Here is a 26,649-nt window from a genome sequence, read left to right as displayed (position 1 = left end):
ATTGTTCACCTGCTTTGGCAATGAGTTGTAACAGGTCATTTAAAAATGGCGCAACATTTTGAGGAGAGAATTTGCGGGTTGGTGAGGGGTGTCACATGCCACACTTTTTGCACCTTTTTTTTGCCGATTTCAGATGACAAAGCAAAATCATCTCCTCTGCAGATGCCATGTTTGCGATTGTCATACCATTAATTTGTGACACAACAGCCACTGCCCTCTAGAGGATGTATTGCCTATCATCCATAACATCGCTGTAACCGGACGGAGGTATGAAGGGTAGTCCTGGAGACAATGTTTGATACGGACGGACGAATTTCGTCCGGATCCGGAGGAATGAATCGGCCTTAATAGTAAAAAAAAGTCTCCCAAGGTTGTCATACTAACATCAATGTTATCGACTTTGGACAAAAGCGTCTCAAATATCGTCATGACAGGGGCGTAGGAATGAGTTTAACATTGGGGGGGACACATATCGGAAACCTGACAGATCCGGTATAATTTTTAGGTGGGACAAATGCGCCTGTCTCCGATATTGGAGGGGACACATCCCCTCCGTCCCCCCCGGTTCCTACGCCCTTGCGTGATGATATCAGATCTTAAAACACAAATTCAACAATAGCACATGGTTGAACCACATTTTAGAACAAAACAAAAGTAGGCTAAATTAACAAACACAAAATAAATTATAATTGATGTCCCCAACTTATTAAAAGCAAACATGCTTTTCATGAAGTCTATGCAGCTCGTGAAAAAACGAACACCTTAAAGAAGTAATGAAGAAATTGTCTTGCTTCAAATGCATGATTACATGACAAATTAAGACTCCCATCTCATTTTACAGTTGATTTTTCGATTCAAAACATTGAAGATATCAAGTAAATACACATTGTTGAGGCCTATAGAGGCTAAGAACCCCACGTAAGAGATAATATCCATTTACATAAGGAAATCTATTAAAGCATGAAGTAAGGAGACCCAGGATGTTGATCAAGTTTATGTTTTTCAATAAATTTAGTGAGATCTTTTGTGGCAGTAAATTGGCCATCATGAGTAAGCTGCTTTCATATATTTTATTAGGGGTCCCCTATTGTTTCTGTAATGTTTTTTTTTTCCCTCAAATTCTGTAAAAGTCATACTGCAGCCTATACCGTAAGTCGAAAACTCTTGAAATCTTCAGGTATGGTTACCAATAACCCCCACTACCCATTAACCCAAATTGTGGTACTGCACCCAAAGGTGGCGCTATTTGAAAAAAATATGAGCTAGCCTTATTTCTCCTTACTAGAATGACCCGGACTCAAAATTCTTTCATCATATAGATTTCTAAAATCAGATGCATCTTTTTCACCCTGGCCTTCTGCTCTAAAAATGTTTACTTTTCCCACAATTTCATAGAAAAGCCAAACGTCCACAGTCTCAACCCATTTTGCCTATATGACAATTTTGTTATTGTATAACTATCATACAGCTATCACTAGGTGGATACCATTAACAGTGCAAATTTCAGATCTGTCCTCTTTTAAGAAAGCCCTTAATTCTCTTGTAAAATGTGTGCTTGGAGTTTTCTTGATGTTGTGTGCTTATCAATCATCATTTTCAAAATGTGAATGAGGCTTCATGCAGTTCAGGAATGTCAGTGGCTCAACGGGATAATGCAGTGTACTGGTGCTCCTTAGGTTGAAAGTTTGAATCCTGATTAGAGCATTATGAACAAGCTGAACATTACATTCTGTCATTGCAACTCATTTAAGAAACACAACATTGAACAGCACCTGAAATTCTTCAGGCAATCAACATTCCGGGTCATTAGTTTCCAAGAATCGAACTGCCAAGACACAGTATGGCATAGGGGAACTTCTTCGTTAACCGTTTTTACCTTCATAATTAACTGTCATGTTTATATTTCTTCCATTAGTGTTCTTGGCTACAAATGTTTAATTTCCCCAGAATTTCAACGATTTTTCAGGTATATGCTTTGATGAAAGCCCTTAATTCACTTGAGAAATGTGTGCTTTGTGTTTTCTGGATGTTGTGTGCTTATCAATAGACATTTTGACCATGTGAATGAGGCTGCAGTTCAGGTTTATAAGTGGAACATCTTTCCTTAAATATGACAATTATATGTTATATTTATATATCTTCCATTGTGTGTTCTTGACTTTTAATTTTGCTCGGACCCCGTTAATCACCGCTTGCGGTTATATTTATTATTAGTCCAAAAGTAAAACAAAGTATCAGACTGATATCGGCAGTTAGCCAAAGCTGCAATATCGGAAGTGAGAAAGTGGTATCAGGACATGACTGACAGTTATCACGGTCTTAAGCAGATATGTATAGCCTGTCAGATAAAAATATATTTTAAAACTTTATGTAAACTATAAGATATTTACAGGATTATATTTGTTGAATTTTAAATTTCCTCCCTGGCAACCATGACACAAAACATGTCACATGGAACATCCTTGGCCGCATGTTCCATGATGATGTTGGGATGAAAATAAATTGGAAAGGGATAAATGGGAAAAGGTGGCAGATGGCATTGTAGACATTGCTCCTGCCTCAATAATTGTTGTAAGTATTTGAAACTTTTTGAAGTCACACACTTAGCAGTATTGAAATTGATACTAGCACACGATACTACCAAAATTTCTATAAAGCCCTGCTAGTCCTAAATCATATATTATTACTTTTATTTTTATCATATATATGATATATATATATATATATATATCTATATCAACCAATTTTTCAACATGTACAGCTAGTTTCCGCTACAGTTCTTACAACAACTCTAACTTTAAATTAATCTAAGGGAAATCATGGTATCTGTGGTAAGCGATCAATTAAGTGGCATCAGTCATCACGACTTGACTTTCGCGGGTGAGGGTAAACGTTTATACACTTTAGGATTGGGGTAGTTTAGTAGTAGTAGGTGGCTTCAAATGTCATCGCGAATATAACTTGTTTTTCTAAAAACTAGAAGTTTATGTATTTAACTTGCGGCTTCTACAGGAGCATATACCATTGATTCACAATATAACTGCGCATGATAACATTCTTTGGATGGTTACGACATTATGGCTTTTAATCAAAACCTCTATAGAGAAAATGAATGGGATTTTAACTTCAGGAACCAGACTGCTCTATTGATCCGCGGTGTAGTAGTGGTGTAAAAAACACATACTGGTCTGTACCCCTGAAATCTCCAATATAGATGTTCTGGCTGCACCCTGTAGTACATGGATATCCATATCCAACTGCTCCGTCATAATCGTCATAGGTTTTATGCAAGCGATGATGTGAGTATATAACATTATCACTATCATGCAACATTTTTCATATAGTGGGACTTTTTTCATGATTCATTATTGCCACTGTAACTTGGTAAACGATACATTTTAACGATGTAATGGAAAGAACATAGTGCATTCACTTGCGAGCAAAAATCTGTCTCGCAAGCTAGCGCAACAGTGTAAATTGTAAGCGCAACAGGGTTAGGGTTAGCTGGGTTAGGGTAGTAATGGTTAGGTTTAGAAAGAAGATTGAAAGAGATTGAAAATTTCCCACGACCGGCGATTTGAACCATGCCTCACCAGAGTGACGGCAATGGGCCCGGTAAGTGGACGGGAGTGAGTTACGTAGCAGTTGGATATGGATGTCCATGGCCTACAGGCTGCAGCCAGACCCTACTCCATTTTTGGGGCAGGGGCTGTCATAATTTAAGCAAAAAAGTGTATCTTAAATATTTTTTAACGACCACGACGGTATTTGAGGTACGAAACGCAGCCCATTGGTTGATTTTCTTATAGGACATTGGGCTAGTCCAAGGAAATCTCCCAGCCCTCCCCTCCCTCCTCGGCCTGCCCCTCCCCTCCCACTTGACCAAATTTTGCCATTTGAGCTGACCGACATGAGTGTCCATCTGTGGAAATGGATAATAATAAACCTCCGCTTTCGATTGGCATGCATTTGAGCATTTGTCTGCAACCTGCGTCAGTAGCAAAGAGGCCACCTGCATTTTACATTGCGCAATTTGATGGCCGCCAAAGTGCAGAGGAGAAAACTTAAATAAGTTATCCACAACAAATCAACGAGTGGTCTGCTTCAGAACGCACTCAACTTTCTGAGATCTGAAGTCAGTCATGATTGGCCGAAATTGTTGTCAATCTTGACGCAGTGCAACAAGCAAACCTATCAAATTTCTTTGCGCAGACAGGCAGGTACACACACGTAGGCTACAAACGCATGCAGTCAGAACAACGAATTATTAAAGCCTGTACTAACAATGGTATTAACAAAGAAAATGTTTTGGGATGTGTTAAATCTTCACTAAATAGTATCTGGGGAAATTGTAGGCTAAAAGTCTACAAATGCTCAACACAGGAAATTTTACAGGACTCATTTTCACTCAGACTTAAAACGTCTGCAGCCTATATATAATAGCAGGTCCGTCGGACAAGTTGCTCCTCAACACTTGGTCAAGTGAGCATGTGCCAAGCAGGGTTAGGAAGAAGACAGCACGCACGCACACACACACCGCACGCATGCACACACACGCCGCTTTCACACACATGCACACACGCACGCACAAACACACCGCACACACGCAGATGCAGAAGTTGCATTAAAACGGCAGAATCAAGATAACAGTCCTTCCGTCGACTCCCAGCTCGACTTGTTTTAACATATCCGTCGTTGAAACACTCTCAGTAAAAAACACTCTAAAAACAAAAAAAACGCTCTAAGACTGTAGAAATTGCGATAAAAGAAGTGAAGAGAAAATTTCTCACTTCGACAACACAACGGCATGTCGTTTATTTTATCATATAATAACCGTTAAATTCGAACATCACGCCAACCGGCATATCAACAAGCAAGTCACACGATCTTAAAGAGACAGCGTCCCTATAACACAGAACGAAAACATGTCAATAACACAGTATGGTGAATTATGTCTATAGAGTCCACCACAAGACTACAATTTGTTGCTAAAATTTAATATTACCCTCCTCCTTGAGCCTCCCGAAATGTCTTTACACTTTGTTGCTCAAAGTGTAAACTCTTCTCCTTGAGCCTCCCGAAATGTCTTGCGATATTGATATCCCCCCTCCCCCCTGCCGACTGTTTTAGTTGTTTTATTTTTCTAAGGTTTTGTGTGTAGGCTATGTGTGACTGTAGGCTACTGCTGCCTGTCTTGGCCAGGACCCTTAAAAATTAGATTTTTAATCTCAATGACGTATTTTTCTGGTTAAAAAAACAAAACAAAAACTTCTTAGACTCTGTTAGCCAATGTGCAATCCGCAACCTTGCCCTCGCGCCCCTCCTCCCCCACACAAGCCTGTGCTTTATTTCACTCTAGTTAGCTGCTTCTGCAAATGAACACAATTTTTAACTTCAGAAGAGGCTGTTTGTTATTATTTTCAACTAACCAATAGTAGTTGCCATTCATTTGAAAAATGGCAATGCACTTTGAACCCTGAATTACAGTAAAAGCTATTGAATAATTTATTTGCATGCATAGTATACTATACTTTCCATTACCCCTGTAACCCATAAATTGACTCATTTTATAATGTAATCAAATGCTCACACACTAGCTGCTTTCACACATACGTGTAAGTCCTGATGAAAATCTCCAAAATAATACTACCCCTGAGGTAGTATTTTCTCTGTATGAAATGAAAATGACCTTATATGTGATTGAGGAGTACATAGTCTGTGTTTCTCGCACTACTTGAGTGGGCGTGTTGATGACACTTCGGTCTGCAATTGCATGTCATTGAGTGACATGAATAATAAATGATAAATTAATCCCTAAATGATAATCAGCCTGTTGCCTTTTGTTTGCTGAATGGTTAAAAAATATTTAAATGTTGGCACTGCTTTTCAGAGTCAGTCGTGGTGAACACTAACAGCTAGGTCTTATCATAACTCTAAAAGTCATCATACAATAAATGTTTTTTTTATTATTATTATTGACAACAGTTAGCTGAACATTATAGGTCCCGTCCTTCCACCCCCTGTTTTCTAAGTTAAGAACAGAAATCCACTACATTTGTCCCAGTGTTTGTTATATGTCAAAATTAAGCAAAATTTTCTCCGGTAACCCAGTCGTTCACAACGCCTTTCTTCTTCAAAATTTCTTCTATTAGTGTCTAACTCATACTCCAATCCTTCATAGATCGATGCTCGAGGGTCGATCTCCTGATATACAAATGCTACGAAAATACGGAGGACATGTGTTTAAACGGCTTGTAAGGAGGAAAATATTATGCTCACTTCCGTTAGCCTTAAGCTGCAGTAACGTTCCCTCACTGTCACTTTTGGTTAGGTTTTGGTTGCCCCTTGGTTGCCATGGAAAGTTTTGGTTACGTTCTCCTAACGGTATGTGTTGGTTACATGGTTTGGTTCCCCCAACCTTTGCAGAAGGTTAGTTTATCGTTCTCTTTTGGTTGCATTGTAATCCCCCCCCCCAACCCAACCTCTAAAACAATCTTGGTTTTATAAATTGCTAACTTGTACCTCCCTGTACATGAGCATATTGTAAGAATTGAATGAACAGGCAAATTTAGCATAACGTAAGGAGAAAATTATTATGCTTGATTCATTACGTAATAGGTGAACCAAAATGTTAGACGTTGTAACATTCTAGGCAAAATGTTATAATATGCTCTCAGAATTTGTTACATTATCAACCGGGGTCTCCAAATTATAGCTATGGGTTTAATTACAACTAGGTTTAGTAGCTATAGAGTTTTGTGCAGAGGCTCGTCCTTGCTGGCTTGGAGTCACCCTAGTGTCGGCTTAGCTCAGGAGGTAGAGCAGTTGTCTTGTAACCGAAAGGTTGCTAGTTCAATCCCTAGCTGACTGTTGATGTGTCCCTGAGAAAGAAACATAACCCTACCTGCTCCTGACAAGCTGGCTGACTCTGCTGTCGGTGTGTCAATGTGTGTATTAACCGATGTAAGTCGCTTTGGATAAAAGCGTCTGCTAAACGCCCTAATTGTAGTGTGTGTGGCCATAAAGTTATAGTTTGCAGGTGTTACAGCTTATCATGTAATATTAGTAAAACATTGCTTTGGCGAAATGGATGATTAATTAGTAGAATGTAACCAGAGAAATAACACTAGTGAAATTGTCTCTCTGTGTTTTTCATACTTTAAGGTGCCACTTTGAGGAGCTCTTTATTTTACATGGATGTATGGTCTTACTCTAGGCCTAATTGTCTTATTTGTATATGTATATTTCATTAAACACATGAAAAGACATCTCTAGCAGTGTTTCTTTGACAACCACTTTCACTTCAAGATGGGAATTGTGGTACTGTAGCCATCTCTCTCAAGATGAAAGTCTCAGTTAGTAGTGAAAGAGCATTGAAACAACACAATGTGCCCATATATTCTCTGGTATGTCGTGTACCTCCGCATATCGTATACATAATCAAGGTGGGCCGCCAGACCAGTGAACAAGCACCCTCCAACTGTTTGCACCCAAGTCCCCTTTTCAATCGCAATGTTTGCACAAAATACTATTTCAAGAGCCATTTATTCGCGGATAAATGACCTGTATCTCCAAACTACAGATTCCGCAACTTGTTATCAGGCTGTGATATCTGCAGTATTTTGGAAAAGCGCTTTTGAAAACAAGATGCAGGTATTTTTGTAATTTAGGATTTAGTCCGTCTGTAGGACTATGTCCTTCACTCACTGACAAATTGGTTTAACTTTTCCACTTCCGACGCATTAACTTTACCATCTCCAATGCTTATGCTTGACCATCTCCAACACCCTTTAACATAACTTTGCCATGTCAAACCCTCTAAATCTGTCAAACCAAAGAAACCGAAACTGATCCCAATTTCCATAAACATGACATCAACTTTAAATTAGAAAGCTTTGCGCTATTAAAAACTCACTCAACAAATGTAGAACAAATGTAGTAACTGCAGAAAATGTGTGCTTGAAGTCAATCCAAAGTCAAATACCAATGTACTTCTCCGTGTCGCAGAATGAACTTGCTTATCTCAGGGGTGTCTCAAAAAGACTGAAGTCTCAGGTTTGTGTGTGTGTGTGTGTGTGTGTGTGTGTGTGTGTGTGTGTGTGTGTGTGTGTGTGTGTGTGTGTGTGTGAATATGCATGAATATGCATGTGACATTGATAGCTGAAGGAAAAATTGCAAAGCATTGTTGAAATTGCAGAAATGTAAGATGAATTGGACTGAAAAATCTGAAAGATGAAATGTATTGCAGTGCACTGCTGAGAAATGTAAAACTGACAGAATTGGAGTGCATTACCTAAAGAAGCTAAGAGCTGACTGTAATTCTGTCAAAGCTGGAAGATAATAGTAGTAGTGGAGTATGTATAAGGTTTACCATCTCAAAGAGGAGAATGTTGAAGATTTGAGGTTTCTGCCCATTGACTACTTATATCAAATGTTCAAATTATTGGTAAATAAACAAATAAACTTTTAATTTTAAACTTATTCTAAAGATTATGACACGAGCAGCTATTAAAGTCTCCCTACAGCAGTGTTTCCATCCAGTTTTAAAAAGTCAAATTGCATTTGAAAATGCTCTTCAAAGATGAGTTTTCACTCTGAAATTCCGTCCACATTTTATAACTGTGATAACGTGAATTAGTTGGCCAATGGGTTATGCCATCCAGGCGGCAAATCATTGATATTTTAACTTATCGTCATGATTTTGTACAGCTCACAGTTGTGTATGGGATACCGTTTGTTAGGCGACATTAAACGAAAAGACATGTTAATTTATGCAAATGTAAAAAGACATGTAAATGTTAATTAATAATCATAAAAGACGTAGGCCTATTATTAAACAAAAAAACACACCATTAAAAAAACACTACAGCACACACAAATTCACCAGCTACATTTAAAGGTAAAAATATGTAACATTGATACCAAGCTGACAGAATGGGTACTGCAGTCAAAATTCACTATATATCAGAGGGCTGTCTCCGCCTATCCCCTCCTCCCCAGACTCAAAGCTCAGGTGGGTTGCCAGATTGAGGGCACTGTAAGAGCGCAACATTATACTATGAGACGAGCGCAATAATTATTTGTAGACAATGACAAGCAATGATAATTCCTACACTGAAAGTTTATTTTTATCATATATTCTACATCTACATATTTTTCAACATGTAAAGCTTCATTTAACAGCGAGCTCCACCAATCAAAGACGTCGTGTCACACTTCAGGATTTATGGGTAGTGCAGTGGTTTCATAACCTGACTCACCTCTTTAATGGAAGGAACGTTTTGGAAGGATCGAAAGTACTGCCGTGTTATTTTTAGACTGAACAAAGGGGTCTCGTTGCGTCACACCTAAGCCCACCTCAATACCAACGCTGATTGGCCGATCTTTAAGCGATCGGCTCCAAATTTTCTCCATCGCAGGTTACCAGACCGATCGAGTAATGGTGTGTTCCTGAATAACAAAGACGAACAGGACCGCTATGAAAGCTCCGAGACCAGAAGTGACGTCAAACGTGCAACTCGGAAGGCTGGCGTCCGAGGATTCAGGAACACACCATAAGCCGTGGCTGCAGCACGCAGAACGAGGAGTGGAGCTAAACGTTTGACTCCGCCTGCCCAATAGCAACCGGAAGAGCAAGAAGGTGTGTCTGAGTCCATAATATTGCGCGCTTTTCTGCCTAGAACAGGGGTCGGCAACCCTAGACACGCACCTTTAGTCACCACTAGCACAGGGCAGCATAATCATTGGCACACTTGGAAAAAAAAAAACTTTTATTTTTTATTATTATTATTTAAAAGATTCACAGCGCAATGCGGCAGCATAATCATTACTACCGATTTTTTTTTGCCGTTTATTCTGTTTTGGGCATTTCCTCCCAGTGCAAATATGTTTAAATTAGTTACAGAAAGTGTTCTGAAATGGGATCAATTAATCGTTTTTAAACCTATGTTGTGAGTAATAGAGAAGAAAATATTTAAAATATTGTTGCAAGTGGCCTGTGTGCATCGCCTTCACATGGTATTGCAAAGTTGTACATGTCTTAAAGATATTGATGTGGATGGTTCCAACATTCTCATATATTCTCGTTTTTTACATTTCTCACAGTGCAAATATGTTTTTGAATGAGTTTCTGAGAATGGTGTTTTAAGATGGGACATATGTAATTATTATTTGTAAGCCCATGTTGAAAATATAACAACCAAAAAAACATTAAAATGTTGATGCATGATTGTGGACTATATGGAAATAGTACAATTCCAGGTCTTCTGGAAATGTTTTTGGTCGCTGTGTCATAATTCAGCTTAATTTTAAATATATTGTTGCTTAAGGCACACTCATTAACGAGAAAATGTCAAACTGGCACTGCATATTGAAAAGGTTGCTGACCCCTGGCCTAGAGGTAAGTTGCCGTTCTCTGCTTGTGTAAATTATAAACTGCTTTATAAAGAAACCAACAAGTTGATGATTCAACTATTCATGCAAGTAAAGTTCATAGGCCTTTATGTCAGTCGTGTGAATAATTGCATTTAGGCTGTGTATTTGGCAAAGTTGCTGCAATGTGTTAAATATTATATATATATATATATTATATTTAAAATCCAGGTATATAAACACAGTAACTAATGCACTGTATTTGTGTGTGTTTCTACCCTAGAGTATGTCTGTGAGGAGTAAAGAAATATTCATTCACTTGAATTAGAGTATGATAAGGCATTTGAATATCAACATTTAATGCATGGCCTTACTCTTTGCGTGCATTAAATTTGGTTGGAATTCAGTATAATCAAAATAAATGTAATGAAATACCTTCTTTCATTCATTCTCTGTGTCCATTTGTTACCCTACAAATGGACACTTTGATTATACTTTGATTTACCTTGTGTTGTCTTTGTGTGTGTGTGTGTGTGTGTGTGTGTGTGTGTGTGTGTGTGTGTGTGTGTGTGTGTGTGTGTGTGTGTGTGTGTGTGCATGACAGGTGACCCCCCCACACACACACAGTAAAAAAACAAAAAAAATCAATGATGCAAAGTTCTTCTGTCGTTGGTTTATTTGACTTGAATAATATATTTGAGTGTACAAAATAACGTCTCATTATATATACTGTTTGTCACTCTCTGAGAAAATGCTGTGTTGTGTATATATCTAATTTTTTTTTATTATTATTATTTTTATTAGTACTATTATTATGTAGGCTGGTATTGACATTTAAGATACGAAAAAAAACACGTTAAACCAAAATAACTACATATTGGCACCAGACCTGATCCTGACCGGAACCAGAGGTGTAACATATCAGGACAGAGTGGATCAAGCACAGAGCCGGCGCTGGCGCTGGCCGTTTTGGCGCCCTAGGCGACTCGACATCAACTTGCGTCCTGGACAGGTCTTCCGAGCGGGGGGAGCCTTGCATTGTCCTGTGTACTACGGGGACGGTTTCGGGGCGCCCTAGCAATTGCTCCCGCCTCCCTTCTCCGTTTGTTTCGTATATTTTAACTGACTAATTAATGGCGCCACCAAAGGGCGCCCCCAACGCATTTGTCGCCCTAGGCGATCGCCTAAGTCGCCTATGCCGAGCGCCAGCCCTGATCAAGCGTAATACATTTAACTTACTTATCAGCTCTCCCTGTGTATTTTAATGAAATTATATTATAATCTATCTATATTATAATCTACATGTAATATAGATAACGTTATTCTACATTCTACAATGTGGGTTTTACCCCACTCTGTCCGTAGGCGGAGTCAAACGTTTTACATTTAGCACACTCCTCGATCTGTGCGCTGCAGTCAGGTGCAATTGGAGTGATCTGCGAGTAAATACAATGGAGCTCGCGAGATCAGGATGGTCTCACGAGGCTAGTGGTTAAAATGTTATCGCGAATAAAACATGTTTTTCTAAAAAACTAGATGTTGCCCCGTTTAACTCTTGGCTTCAACAGGTGCCACAGGAGCCAGGAGCCATACAGGGGCCATCGATTTACAATAAAACGGCGCGTGGTATGTATAATCAGAATGGTTACGACTTTTAATCAAAACCTCTGGTGAAAATTAATGGGATTTTTAATTTAACAAAATATTTTTTTTAATTTAACATAATTGAGCATGAATTGCTATTTTTATACAATTCAGGTAGTTATATCTAATACTGCTCATATATCTGAACATTAAATTTAGGTCGAAATTCTCAAGAAGGGATTTACATGTTAAAAGCACTGTCCCTGACCATTGATCTGGTATTAGCCTATACGTTAGAACCTTCTTTAATAGGTCCATGGTTAGAACCACCCCTAAGCTGTCATCATAGCTATTATGTTGAGTTAAGATGTTTTTTTAACCCCTGAACACCCTTATATAAAGATAGGTCTGAATGACACAACTTACAATAAGTGCTCCATGTTCGCCATTGTTGGGTTAAATTCTTGAGCCGTTTTCTTTGATTATGTTATGGACAAACCATATTTTGACCACTTCAAAACAATGAATATTATTTTGAATATAACAACACACACTATTCTGGAAAAGAAATGTTTGAATTTCCAAGAGGTGAATACTAAACAAACATTCAGATGAGTTTGTTTTCAAAGTATAATATGGATATAATTCAATGTAATAAATTAAACAATTTCCATAGACAAAATTCAATGGCTTTTCAAATTAAAAACATTATGGCAGTGATCTAAATGAATCGCATACATACATTTTTCCGAGAAAGTATTTCAAAATAATTTAATTCAAGTAAATTATGGCAGATGAGTGATTCAATGAATAATAGACATAATAGACTTTAAAGCTTAGTGTCCCCTTTATTTAAAACACGTCTTTCATTAACATACGGTGCATTTTAAGATCAAATTAATAACGTTTCCATCTCACTCGCTTGAACGCCTGGTCGAGTGTGGCTTGACGAGGCTGGCTGTAGCGCCAGCTTCAGGGGCTGTGGCAGCTCGTACCTGCGAGCTTGCTAGCAAATGTTTTGCGTTGAGGTGATATTTAAGGGTTGATGAACTCCTGCAATAGGAAAATTCCTTACTACAGAGATTGCAGATAACGGCGTTCCAATCTACAGTTACGTCTGGGAGTTGTTTAAACTTGAATTTTCCGTTCACGGGGCCGAGCAGCGTCTTCTCGTCTGCCTCCATTTTTTTTCAACAGAAATTACGCACCAAGTCAAAGGGCACTATAGAAGCGATTAATCTGCGTAAATTTTTTTAACGCGTTATTTTTTCTGTGATTGATTAATCGGGCCTAATTCAGATACTTCTGGGAGCCCTTTGCTGCTTTTTTCCTGCTTCTTCCTCTTCATGGTTTTACGAAAGTCTTGGCCAGCCATGAAGTAGAGGATGGGGTCCATTATGCTGTTGGCAGTGAGCATCAGACAGGTCACCTGGTAGGCTATGGTGGACGCGTCCATCTGTTCACAGGTCGTCTGATCAGGAGATACAGAAGGAAGATCAAAACAAAACATGCTTGAACCATTTCATATGAATGAGAAGATCTTGCATTGCTCTCAGGACATTGAGAGATAGTGGCAGGTGTTGTCAATTACCAATAATCTGCCATCTCGGGAAAACACAGCATTTAATGCTGAGTTCCAGGGCAGGGACACTTTTCAACCCTTAAGTTACGACTTAAAGGGTAATTCCGGTGTAAAATGGATTTGGGATATGTTTTGTATGATAACGAGTTGAAACGTTCCTTTTGGAGCACAAAAAACGCATATAGACGCTTTCTTCAGTTGGCTGTTTTTAGCCGATTCTATCAAAACGCTATAACCTTGGAACGATGGGGTCACTGGTTATGGTAAAAACTAAATCGTTATTTTAAACCACTTAAAAGGCTAAAAGTAGCCAGACACTTCTTTGGTAGTATAATAAGGGTCTTAACATATAAAACAAGGCATTGAGAACTTTGTAAGTGTACAGATTGTTTATTAAAAAGGACATTTTATACACACAATACCATCAGTGGATCACCCGTCGACGCCATTTTGTTTTTAAGACTCGATAAGTAGATTGGCGAACAGAGTTTGCGTGTTGCTGACCGATGTCACAATCTCTGTGTTCGTCAATCTACCTCTACCTCAAAGAAGTGTCAGGCTACTTTTGGCCTTTTAAGTGGTTTAAAATAGCGATTTAGTATTTACCATAACCAGTGCCCCCATCGTTCCAAGTTTATAGCGTTTTGATAGAATCGGCTCAAAACAGCCAACTAAAGGATGCGTCTATATGCAGATTTTGTGCTCCAAAACGAACGTTTCAACTCGTTATCACACAAAAAATATCCCAAATCCATTTGACACCGGAATTACACTTTAAAGTCACGACTTTGTAGCGCTCCAGCCAAGTCACGACAACAAACCTTTCTGCGGCTCCGTGAGCTATACTACGAACCTCGATTAGCGGGTTGGCTAAGGATGTTGCGCTCAAAGCCTAGGTATGCTGTGACACGGAAGTGGCTGTGTTTTAGCATCGCTATATCACCATGGTGTCTAATGCTGCCAACCTAACCTGGGGGGAATCTCTGCTAAGTAACCATGACAATTTATCAGACTAAATGAACCTGGTCGGTACCAGGGGCCTCTACGAATAGTCAAATCTCCTAACCTTTATGCCTCCTTTCCTTAACCTTTGAGAAAAACGTCATCGGGTCAAGGGGAGATGAAAGGTGACATCTTCCTAACCGACGTCATTGCGCAACGGCGGGTATTGCCGATCTCTAGCGTCTCTAGTGTGAAACTACAACTTTCCGAAGATTGACTAAAACAAGCGCTCTTTGATCCATGCGTTCTTGTCGTATTGATTTAAATCAGGTTATGGCCAACACCGAGAATCACTTAGGTCGGACTTAGCCAACGGGAATATTTTAGGCCACTTGAATTCCAATTCACATGTGGAAAAAGAAGAGGCTAAACTTATGTTGATGTTGAAATTAACTGCCCCCATAGTCTTTGTTAAATGTGAAGTTGGCATTTTCTTTTCTTATGGTGTATTTTATGTGCTTACTAACCAGCAATAAATGAATTCATTTATATTCAAATAATTATGTTTCTGGAATTGGTATCCATTATTATCAATTGTATTTTCTTCTCTTCTATTCTTCTGCTTTACCGCGTCTCTCATGCGTCTTCGCGTAGTGTTGGTAAACTTCGTCGGTGGCATGTTGCTTTAAATGTTGCCGGCGTAAAGGATTATGGGATACCACTATCTCCTTTCCTTTCGCAATGGAAGCTCAGGAGTAACCTATGCTAAAGGAGGATTAAAGGAAGCATCGAGGCTCCTTTCCTAAGCATTTTTAGAATTCGAACCACCTTTCCTCCAAGCATCTCCATAGGAGATGCAGAAATGCAAAAAGGAGAATTCGTAGAGGCCCCAGGCTAACTGTCAGGCTTACTTGAGCAGTGTATCAGAGAAGTCCCATCTATCGGAAACAACTGTACCATCAGAAGGTTGCGCTAAGCCTAGTCCTCACGATTTTGTCCTAAATGTACATATATGAAGTACAAACAGCCTATATTTTCACTAAGGGTCTAAGATTAAATTATGCAAATAAAATAATAAAATGAATTGCTATCTATTGTTATCGTAGATATTTTCGAAACATATTTTCAGACGAATTTATGTATTATTTCATGAATGGAAACCAGCAGCTGGGTGAGTGGTCTAGCATCTGCCCTGTAGTACGGGCGACCTAGGTTCGCGTCCTGGGCCCGTCATTTAATTCTTGCCGTTGGCTTATTTCCTTTATATCAGAGAAATTAGGCCTAACAATTGACTTTTTATATAATACATATGTCTTACAATATCCCTAGAACCCAAATATAACTTGCAAAAACCCATGGTAAAGTTAATGTTAATATTAATGTTACTGATAAGCCTTTGTCACAATGACAAAGACACTACTGCATGGGAAATTGCAGCCACATAAATTCCATTCAGGTGAGTTTCTTGTCAGGCAGCCAAGAAAAATACTATGGTCAGTCAATTTAGAATATTCAAAGAAATGGAAAATAAACGGCATGAAACGTTTTCTGATTTCTCCAGTAATCCTTCCTAAATCACTAATTAGGTGTGGATTGAACCCCGGACGACCGGGTGCAAGTCTGACACGTTACCTCAAGACTATCTCCCTGATTATGACTCTGCGGTCAATGTTACATTTAATTATGTCACGCTTAATACTACTTATTCATTCAAAAGATCAGCTATTTTATTGCCAGGCGGTCTCCCTGTTTTTATTAATGGTTAAGGTGTTCCCTTTTTGAGTTATTATATGCTTGTACTCCTCATAGACCTCCACAAGCAGCTTCTGTTCGCCGCTGGAAAAGATTCCGCTCTGTCCTTTTCTGACATTTAATCCATGATTCGACATTCACGTTACATATCTCGTGAGCACGCATAATCCACGATAACGTAAGCCTGGCTTGAACTAACCTGAGCAAGGCGCGGCTGAACTGGGTTGATGGAACGGCTTTAGCCTCAAGTGGAAGTTGGAGTTAGTTCTAACCGGGCTTAATCAACTAAGCGCCACTTTCGTTAGCGACTTTAATGGAATACCCCCCTGGTCCGGAGCAGTTGTGTAAAAGCACTGCCTACTGACCAATCAATTATCTTGAAAAACAAAGTTATCTCACGTGTAAGAATAAGTCATATATGTTCCAGGGGGAGCTCCGCCTATCCAACATTTTTTGAGCTCGCAGGTGCATTTAACACTGTTGCGTGCACCAAAATGCCATGGATGTTCATACCATTAAACATGTCCTAACAAACGATTTATTTGATTTAGATAGTACCGACAGAGGTCGCCATTGTTGTATATGTGTGTGTGTCTTCAAAGCTGTAACTTGGAGTACATCGATCTGGTACGAGTTTGCGGGTAGTGAGTTACGGGTTTGACTGCAGTTCCAGGGCACTTTCACGGGTAGAAGGTTGTGAAAACACGAGTTACGAGTTGTCTGGAACACACCAAAACATTAAAAGAATATCTGAACTAGAAAGTTTCTCAAGGATAAAACGTGCCATCCAGCAAATGTTTCTCTTCAAATCTTTTTATTCTCTTCTGAAAATCATATAGCTATATCTGTAGCTACAACCCAAGCCATTAGAGGTTGCTAATGAGAAAACCTACATAATGTAGATTTAAACTGACAGATCCTGTGTGTCATATATCTGATTGAAGGATGTGTGCAGCACTGACCTGCTCTGGGTGGTTAAAATATAGGGAGATGACGAAGAAGTACAGGCTCTTGGAGATGTGGAAGGGCAGGAAGCAGAGCGTGAATGTCACCAGCACGATGATAATCATCTTCAACGCCTTCTGCTTGGTGCGGTGGGCTGCCCAAAGCCCCTGCTGGCCCTCCCCTGATCCCCAGCTGGACACCAGCAACTTGTGCAACATCAGGCTGTAGCACACCATCACCACCATGAAGGGCAGGACGAACATCACCACAGAGGTCACGGAGCTGTAGACCAGGAAGTCATCGAAGAGCTCCCCGTCTTCTATGCAAAGAATGACTTCGTTGAATTTCCTGGTAAACAACAGATGCATTGTGGTTGGATGCAAGCAGCACTCGAGTTGAGGGGGGATGAGGGGGGATGGCCAGTGTTGGGAAAGTTCACTTTCTACGTGAACTAGTTCAAAGTTCAGTTCACAAATTTTAAAATTAACTAGTTCAGTTAAACGTTCATAGTTCAACATTTTTAACAAAGTTCACAGTTCCAAAAAATGAACAAGTTCATAGTTCTTTTTTTCAATATGTTGTTGTGAGCTATTATTTTTTTCCGGTATTTTGAACATTGAGCCCCCTTTGTGGTTTGTCTAGGATGAAATAGAGTGGTTGAATCAAGTATCGTAGTGAAATACAGTTTCTATCGTGTTTTATTGCACATTTAGCGCATTTTGTAAATCCCATTGATTTCTGTTGGAAGACTCATTGCTCGTTGGCCGGAAACGGAAAGGGGGGGTGTTCGCGTTTGGTTGTAGTCTTTTCTCTCTGTTCTAGCCCTACTATTGAGACGGAGAACCGAGCGAAAAGACTACAACCAAACGTAAACAGCCCCCCTTTCCGTTTCCGGCCAACAAGCAATGATTCTAGGAGGTATTCTAGTCCGCTGAGCTATGAGCTAACGTTATGGATTGTGCATATTTATAATTCGAAATTCGTCTCAGCCTTTATACCACAGATACTCTTTTCACAATTTAACAGCTCTCGTTTTGAAGAACAATCACCGCGCCATTCGTTTCAATGGGAATCGCGACGGTCTATACTTTCAACATAAAGTGTACATATCTATAATTTGAAATTCGTCCCAGCCTTTATACGACAGATACTATAGGGTCTATAGCATATAACCGCGTTTTCTGAATTCAGTTTAATGCAACAGTAAGCTGACAACACCGCAACTGCAAATTAATCACACAGAGATAACCATGGCAACCGGTCAAACAACACGACATTCTGCTCGCGCATCCGCCGTGTTGATAAACAAATAACCCCCCTATTGAACAAAGTTAAACCGAGTGAGCGTGCCGTTCACAGACACCAGAATGAACGAGTTCACAGTAACGTTCATCAGGCAGTAATACAGTACGTTCAGTTCACGTTCGCCAAAAATATGAACGAGTTCATGAACTATCGTTCAATGAACGCGTTCAGGCACAACAATGGGGATGGCATCCCCCTTTGGAATTAAAATGATCAAAATCATCCCCCTTCTGAAACAGCCATCCCCCCTTCCCATCCCGTTATTTTATCAATTAATGTGGAAATATTACCGCTATTTCATTATAGTGGTTTCCTTTTTCAATTCGGCGCAACGTTACTTTTCCCAGGGACAGATTTGACAACGACACTGCATTCTCAGGCAGTATGCTATTGCGCAAGCACGCAGGCACGCTTGCTGCGCGCCTGCGTACTTGCACAATAGTGCCTTCACGAGCTCTCATTCCACACCGTACGAGACAGACACTGGTAGCCTGAAGCTGTCTCTGCATCTAAGACATCGCTTCCGCAGGCAACTCTGTCCCCTTTTCTCCCTTTCATTCCAACCCATGAGCAACGCTAGCCTCCCTTCTCTGCCGAATGCATTTTTGAAAAAAATAATAAGAATCAATTTTTAAAATAAAAAATAAAATCCTTAAAAGTGATGCATGCCTCGAATCGTGTGATGCGTCCGATGAGCTGCGTTTGGGGATAAAATTAGAGCGATGACAGTAGTCATCGCTCTTATTTTATTCCAAAAAATATATAATAATATAATAATAATAATACTACTTATAATAATAATTATCACACCGCTGGTCTCCCACCATATGCGCTGTTATCAGCACAAATTATCTGTCCCTAAAAGTTCCACCATCCCCCCTGGCTTTTTTTTACAACTCGACCGCTGGATGCAAGTGTAGCTTTCTTGAGCATCCAAAACTACTGAGAGTTGGGTGAGATAGAGTAGTGCAGTGGCTATAGTATAGGGAAGGCTACTCCCCGACCAAAATGTATATTTTGTATACCCAATACTGGGTTCGATCTCTAATGTAATTTTACCTATGGCATCCTTGAAAGTGATGCCTAACCCTTGCTGCTGAGATATCTGTAAATTGGATAGATTGGCAAGATTCAGACGAGTTGTTTAATTCCAAATTCACATTTCCGGGTCCAGAAGGGGAGTTGGCAGGTTACCATTTGCTTTCCTTTAGCCACTTCTATTGACTCACAGTTACAGCCTAGCTCCTGCTCATGTGAGGGGAATACACTTCATTATGTTCCATAGAGTTCAATGTGTTCCATAATGCTAACCATGCGAACACACTGGGCCCACGGTATTAAACAACTCGTCTGAATCTGGGTAAGACACTGACAGGCATCTGCCAATCTACAGATATCTCTGCGTATCCCTTTAATCATCTATAACAAGGACACTGGAGGTCACACTAGTTAGAATTGTCTTGTCTGCTAATCAACCTTATAGTAACATTTTAACATAACACTCCCTTATGTATTGCCTTCCAGTGTGTGTGTGTGTGTGTGTGTGTTTGTGTGTGTTGCTTCCTCACTTGGTCCCGGAGAAGTAGAGAATGGGTGCCTGACTAGAGAGCACACAGGCCCACATGCCCACGGACACCAGCTTTGCATGTCGAGTGCTGTTCCAGCTGAGGGAGCGGACCGGGTAGCAGATACCAATGAAGCGATGCAGACTGATGACGGACAGGAAAAGAATGGAGCCTGGAGGCACAGGCGGTGTGTTTACACTGCAGTAGCATGCATCCAACCTTTTTTAACACATGATGGGACATGATTACATTCTATGCTCATCATACGAGTTTAACTATTTGAATGTGGTAATGTGTCATGTGTTGTATTTTGAGGCCACAATATTAGATAGTCAACCCCTCTAGTTTTATGAGCACATCTCTGACTTGCACTAACCTTTCAAAACAGCTCTTCTGTGTTGAATTAAGCACACACTTCGTATGGATGTTAGCTACTATATCAGTTCTTGAGATGTATTTATGTAGTCACCATCACAACAAAAATACTTAAAAAGCCCTAATACTGTTTACTACACGTACTGCGTACCATAATGATTGGTGTTTACGACAAAGAAGGTGATTTTGCAGAGTGGCTCGCCAAAGGGCCAGTCGATGACCTGTTGGTAGATCGCCATGGGCAGCATTAAGACAAACAGGGTGTCGCACGCGGTCAGGTTGAACATGTAGATGGTGAACGGGGTCCAGTGCTTTGTGCGGAACTTGATGAAGAATAGCGCCATGGCATTCAGCGAGAGGCCGGATAAGAAGAGCAAAGAGGAGCTGATGGGCAGCAGGTATTTGAGGACCATATTGTAGTCTCTTTCAGGACATGAGTTGCTACTGTTCTGGTTCGACACCGCGGACTTGCTGCTAAAATTCATCCTGGTTGCTGGGGCCCCCTGTAGTGAGAAAAGTGATAATCTTGTTTTATTTGAGTGTGTTTTAGAAATGTTCATTATGTTATATTTGTCTCTCATTTTGCCCAGACTACTGTAATGAACTAATGCCCTTAAATGTGACTACTTTGTATATGAAATGTTTGTTTCCCTGGGTAAAGGGACATTAGCACCCCCTATCGCCTATTGACAATTAATGCCGGAGGACGTTCCTCCCTCAGCCTCCATTGACTCCCATTCATTTCCACAGGTGAGCCGGCGGCCGGTGAATAACATGGGGTTCAATGGGAGAGAGGAGGAAATTCCTCCTCTGATTGGGTGTGACTAGTGCTGGATTCGATGATTCTTTTCCTTGATTCAGTTTGCGTCGGACAGTTCGCCAGGAAGAGTCGTTCAGAATCGTTCGTTAGTTCGTTCAGTCGAGTTTCCGGTAGCGGTGAATCGAATCATGGAAAGCACGGTTCTCAGATGAGTCAGTCAGACTCAGCTCCTCCCTCGTTCTCATTCTCAAACGATCGTGGAAGTCGGTCATCAATCAACATTACAACTAGGGCTGCAACTAACGATTATTTTAATAATCGATTAATCGGTTGATTATTTTTTCGATTAATCGATGAATCTGATAAAAAAGGAAACACTTGTAATTGCCGCATATTTGTTCAAAAACTGAACATTACTTCAAATTCACAGTGCAGACTGAAGTGTGAAAACACCCAAGTTATTACTCCAACGTCCCGGAACTATTAAAAGTAATATTAAATGATAAAAAAATAAAAAAACATAACTGGGATAACACAAAAAAACATACAATGTATGATATACATTTATATATAAACAGTATATAAGGGATTTCCATGGTTAACCGGTTAACCGATAAGTTCTTTAACCAGTAAATACCAACGGTTAAAAAGAAATTAAATCATCTTAATTTCTCTCAGATGACAGGAGATTGTTAATTTTTATTGATATTGATGCCATTTTCAAGACTCCTTAACCTTTTCTATAATTTTGTTGAAATAGAACTTGTATTATTACTTTAATTGCTGATAAGATGATCATAGCTCAAGATAGGATGTTAAACAGGTCATAATTCCATCTTTACTATCTATTTTATATTGCTGGGAAAACAAGTTTTCTCTGGCTAATTTGCACACTCGCACAGGACTGGCTGGCTCCGCTTGCCAAAAAATAGAACATAGCCTATTTGTGAATCTAAATAAATAGTTTGATAATTTGCAAATGAAAAAAAATCTATTTTCGATATGTTTTACAATTTAAGCTCACCATGTCCAGTATTCAGAATTCAAAACATTTATTCACAAATAGGCTATGTTCTATTTTTTTGGCAAGCGGAGCCAGCCAGTCCTGTGCGAGTGTGCAAATTAGCCATGTGCGCCAAACAGAAGAAAGATGCAATGTATAGAACTGATTGTTGTGCATAGGTAGGCCTACTGCAGGGTTAGTTGTGGTTGGTTGTGGTCTTAGTGAAACAGCCTAGCCTTGGAGTTGGAGTAGTTGGAGTGATTGCGTGATTTTGCGAGAGAGAGCGCACCTGCCGTGGTGATGTTTGGCTTGTTGTGGGCTTTGTGTATGTGTTCAATGATGTATCTGTCTGATCGTGTTAGCTGTAGATGGATGGTTAAATAATGTCACAAGATCGGTCATACTGCAGGCTGTCGTTTGCAAGTGCACTGATTGTGTGCCCGTCTCCGATATGCTATATAGGCCTACCTGGCATTTATTCAGTTCATTGTTCTTCTGAGTGCGCAAGAATGGTGCCAATTATTGTCGTGTTTGCATTGAAACGCACAACTTTGCCTCTCCTTGTTATAAAACAACGTGCACTTCAACAACTTTAGCCAATGCAGGCTCCTATGTCAGTGTTGCTTTACGAGTGTGTTTAAGTGTGTGTGTGCGCGCGTGCGTGTGTGTGTGTGGTGTGTGCGTGTGCGTGTGTGTGTGTGTGTCATTTAGGCTATAGATAGACTGATTGTCTTGGCTTGCATCCATGAAATATTGTTATGTTATGGCTTAGGCTACTGCATATTGAGAACATTTAGATCGGTGTTGCGCAACAATCTGGCGATGAGGACATCTCCGAATATTGACGGGTATTTCGCACACTGCCATCTCAATATATAGCCTAACATATAAAAATATAACACTGTACTAGACACAAATGTATTTTCCACTAGCTAGTGGTGGTCAATACATTGTAGTATAATACTGCAGAGAAACTAGTAAAGTCAACACAACTTTATGTTACGGTGTAACATGGCAGGCACTGCAGCTCTCGACAATGCATTACTTTAGTCTGGCATTTCTCTTCACTGATTGGTTAGAAAGCTTTCAAATTTAGTGGTCACGTAAAAAAGTGGGAGGGGCTCGTTTTGCATACCTAATAGCCGCGTCTATTAGTACGGATTCCGGCCGGCGTCCAGCCGGTTTAGCCCTTTTACCGCGCCATTCTAGGGCCGGATTATGGCCTTCTTGGCTTTCCATATAGATGAGACTTCCACCCTCTCCTCATCCAAAGGGGGAACGCCTCAATATCCACCGCAGATAAGTTAGCTTGAAATTAGACATTCGCCAGAAATTCAAATTCAATTCAGTTTATATGTCAACATTAGACTGGTATTGACTAAATACACAAATAAATACAGCTGTGAACGGTAAGTGATATTTGTGAAAACAGGAAATGCATGAAAAAGGTATATTAGTTTAGTGTGTTGCCCTGGTGTGTTGTGGTATGTGATACTGTGAGACAAATCTAATACTGGAGGTAAGAATTTCAGTGAAATGTAAGTTTAGTTTAGTATTTTTGTAAGGAATAAGAAATTCAGAAAACATGTTCAGAAAATCTATGGTATTTAACAGATGCATGTTTAGAACATGTGTTGAAGAATATTTTAATTGCAATCATGGAGAAAAAGGCAATGCAAGTATGATCTATCAAATAGTGTTTTAACTTATCTTATAACTTGCAAGTATAGCAAGCGTGACAAAGTAGATGAATGTTGCAATAGTGTGGGGGAGCTCCCCTCCCCCACACTATTGCAACATTCATCTTTTTTATCTATTGAAACATTCATCTTTTTTAATGCATTTCCTGTTAAAACACATTTCTGACAGCTTTCACAGTTGTAATTATGAGTGTATTTAGTCTAATGTTGACATATAAAATGAATTTAATTTGATTTTCTGGGGAATGTCTAATTTCAAGCTAACTTATCTGCGTTGGGGATGAGAGGCTCATCCTGAGAGCCACTTCAGGGTCAATGTCTTTAATGCCAGCCTGGACATTATTATAAATCAGCTACTGCAGAGGTTTGTTGCTCTGCGTGAAATCAGTGAAATTTTCCAGGCTATCCAACCCTCAGAAACACAGCGCCTTGCTGACCGCTACAACAGGGCCATAAGCCCATGTTTCCCGAGCCAACTCCTTGCCTTCAGAGCGTTTTAAGACTGAATTTGCAGAAGGACAATCGATTAACCAAATGTTATAACAAGAAACTGAAAGTGATCCCAATTTCCATTAACATGACAGCAACTTTAAATTAGAAAAAATAGGCGTTATTCAAAACTCACCCAACAAATGTAGAAAGAATGTAGAAACTGCAGCAGATGTGAATTGGAATTCAATCAAAGGTGCAGGTTGTAAGCAAAGAGCAGGTCAAATACCAATATCCGTGTTGCCGAATCAATGTCCGTATCTCTCGGAGGTGTCTCAAAGACTGAAGTCTCAAACTTCGCCAAGAGCGCGAGCTGTGAAACGTGACGCCCAGTTTGAGACGTAGAGGTGTCTCAAAGACTGAAGTCTCAAACTTCGCCAAGAGCGCGAGCTGTGAAACGCCCCCCCCCCCTCCCCCCCCCCCCCACACACACACACACACACATACACACACACACACACACACGCAGGAGCGCGCAGAAACAAGGAACATTTCGCATCACCATCCGAGGATTATGCTCGATGTAATAAAATATATATTACGTTTTGTGCTCACTGCAGTCACGAAATAGTGCATTTACGCATCCATGTCAAGTCGATATTCTAGTTCTGCCATAGATTTAAGGATGTGTGTTGAGGTCAAGAATTTATGAACATTTTGGTGGATCCTATCCCTGGTGGACCAACCAAATATTTAAACTGAATGTAGAAATAAATGCACAATACATTGCTGTGTCTGTGTGAGTGTGGATGTTTGTGCTGGTGTGGGAGTGCGTGTTGGTGTGTGTTTGTGTGTGCACGTGTAGGCATGTGTGTGTTCATGTGCATGTGCATGCGCGAGTGTCTGTGTGTGTGTTGGTGCGGGTGTGAGTGTGCGTGTGGTTGTGTGTGTGTGTGTGTGCATGTGTGTGCGTGAGTGTATGTGTGCATGCATGTGTGGGTGTGTGCGTGTAGGCATGTGCGTGAGTGTAGGCATGTACGTGTGTGTGTGAGTGTGCATGTGTGTGGGTGCTCGAGTGTGTGTGGGTATTAGTGCAGGTGTGTGTGTGTGTATGTTTAGGCACGTGTATATGTGTAGGCATGTGTGTGTGTGTGTGTGTGTGTGTGTGTGTGTGAGGCGCTCTCACTGTGAGCCCTAGGCCGGTAGGGTGGGGGTTGCGGAGCGAGCGTGCTGCCGTGGGCACGGAGCTGCCAAAGCCCACGCTGATCCGCCGTACTGACATCAACACGATACGATGGGTAAAAAATAGGAAAATGACATTAATTGCCCCCGGGAGCAGAACATTCAAGATGGGAAAATGAAAACCTCTCATCTCATTGTTTTCCTTTCTTGACCAGGAACTTATAGATTGCAGCTGTGCTTCTGTCCGGATATTTAGTATCCACTACTTACACATGTGGGTTCAGGTAAAGGTACATATGCTTTTACATGCTCTGTGTGTGTGTGTGTGTGTGTGTGTGTGTGTGTGTGTGTGTGTGTGTGTGTGTGTGTGTGTGTGTGTCCCTACAGCTCCCTGCCCTACACCAAGAGGTGGGTACAGGTGATATTGGACCCAGCCCTCCTTGCTTGTCCAATGAGAGGTTAGATAAATGGCCTTGAAATAAAGATATAGGAGATACAGAAAAAGGAGATGTTTCCCATTCTACTACAAAGTTCCGCCACAGCAGAGGTTTTTTGAAACACTTATGTTTGTTGACTACTATGAAGTTCATAGCATAGGAAGCTGTTGTTTATGAATTGCAATAAAAGTGCAGAAACACTCCTGAGGAAAAACAGAATGTACAGCAGAGACTCCAAGGTCCATCAGAAGACGCTCACCTGTTCACAGACCTAGCGCTGAATCAATCAGCACTACGAACTAAAGGCGTCCCGCATCATCACGGCCGCCATTAGGACGCCACACGCCGTTAGCCACGGAGATAGTTTAGCGCGATGAAAATGGATTACGTTAATGAGGGATTTGTTGACATTAAAAAGCATGATATAAACCAAAGGGATTAACATTAGAAGTTAGCGATTGGTCAGTAGTGATTGGTCTTATCGGCTGTTTAAGTTTAAATCCCATTTGTTCTCGTCCCAGCACAGGGGCTTAGAGCTAAGATTATATGAAAGGAGATAAACATATTGTGTGGCTAAAGAGCTAAATTGAAATGTGCAGGGTGAATAATAAAGTATTTGAGCACTAAGCCCCTTCTATTCATTTTCCCCGATATGCATTTACTGAATAAGATATTACCTAATGCAGTTTTAGTCGTGTAGACTTAACTGCGTTAACT

At 40.2% G+C, this 26,649-nt stretch overlaps 1 protein-coding gene across 1 annotated transcript; it reads right to left on the bottom strand.

Moving 5' to 3' along the window:
- Window positions 1-12,778: 12,778 nt before the first annotated feature.
- On the bottom strand, window positions 12,779-24,641 carry LOC307073359 (P2Y purinoceptor 2-like). Its single transcript, XM_079733145.1, has 5 exons — window positions 24,510-24,641; window positions 20,573-20,924; window positions 20,050-20,218; window positions 17,194-17,524; window positions 12,779-13,426 (listed from the first exon to the last, which is right to left on the bottom strand). The coding sequence occupies exons 2-5, from the start codon at window positions 20,904-20,906 to the stop codon at window positions 13,217-13,219; spliced, it is 1,044 nt and encodes a 347-aa protein (XP_079589271.1). The 5' UTR covers window positions 20,907-20,924; window positions 24,510-24,641; the 3' UTR covers window positions 12,779-13,216.
- Window positions 24,642-26,649: the final 2,008 nt, after the last annotated feature.

The sequence above is a fragment of the Pollachius pollachius genome (genome assembly GCF_949987615.1).
Source record: "Pollachius pollachius genome assembly, chromosome: 3".
Lineage (NCBI taxonomy): Eukaryota > Metazoa > Chordata > Actinopteri > Gadiformes > Gadidae > Pollachius > Pollachius pollachius.
Note: the sequence above shows the minus strand (reverse complement) of the source record. Positions and strands in the feature narration are given on the sequence as shown.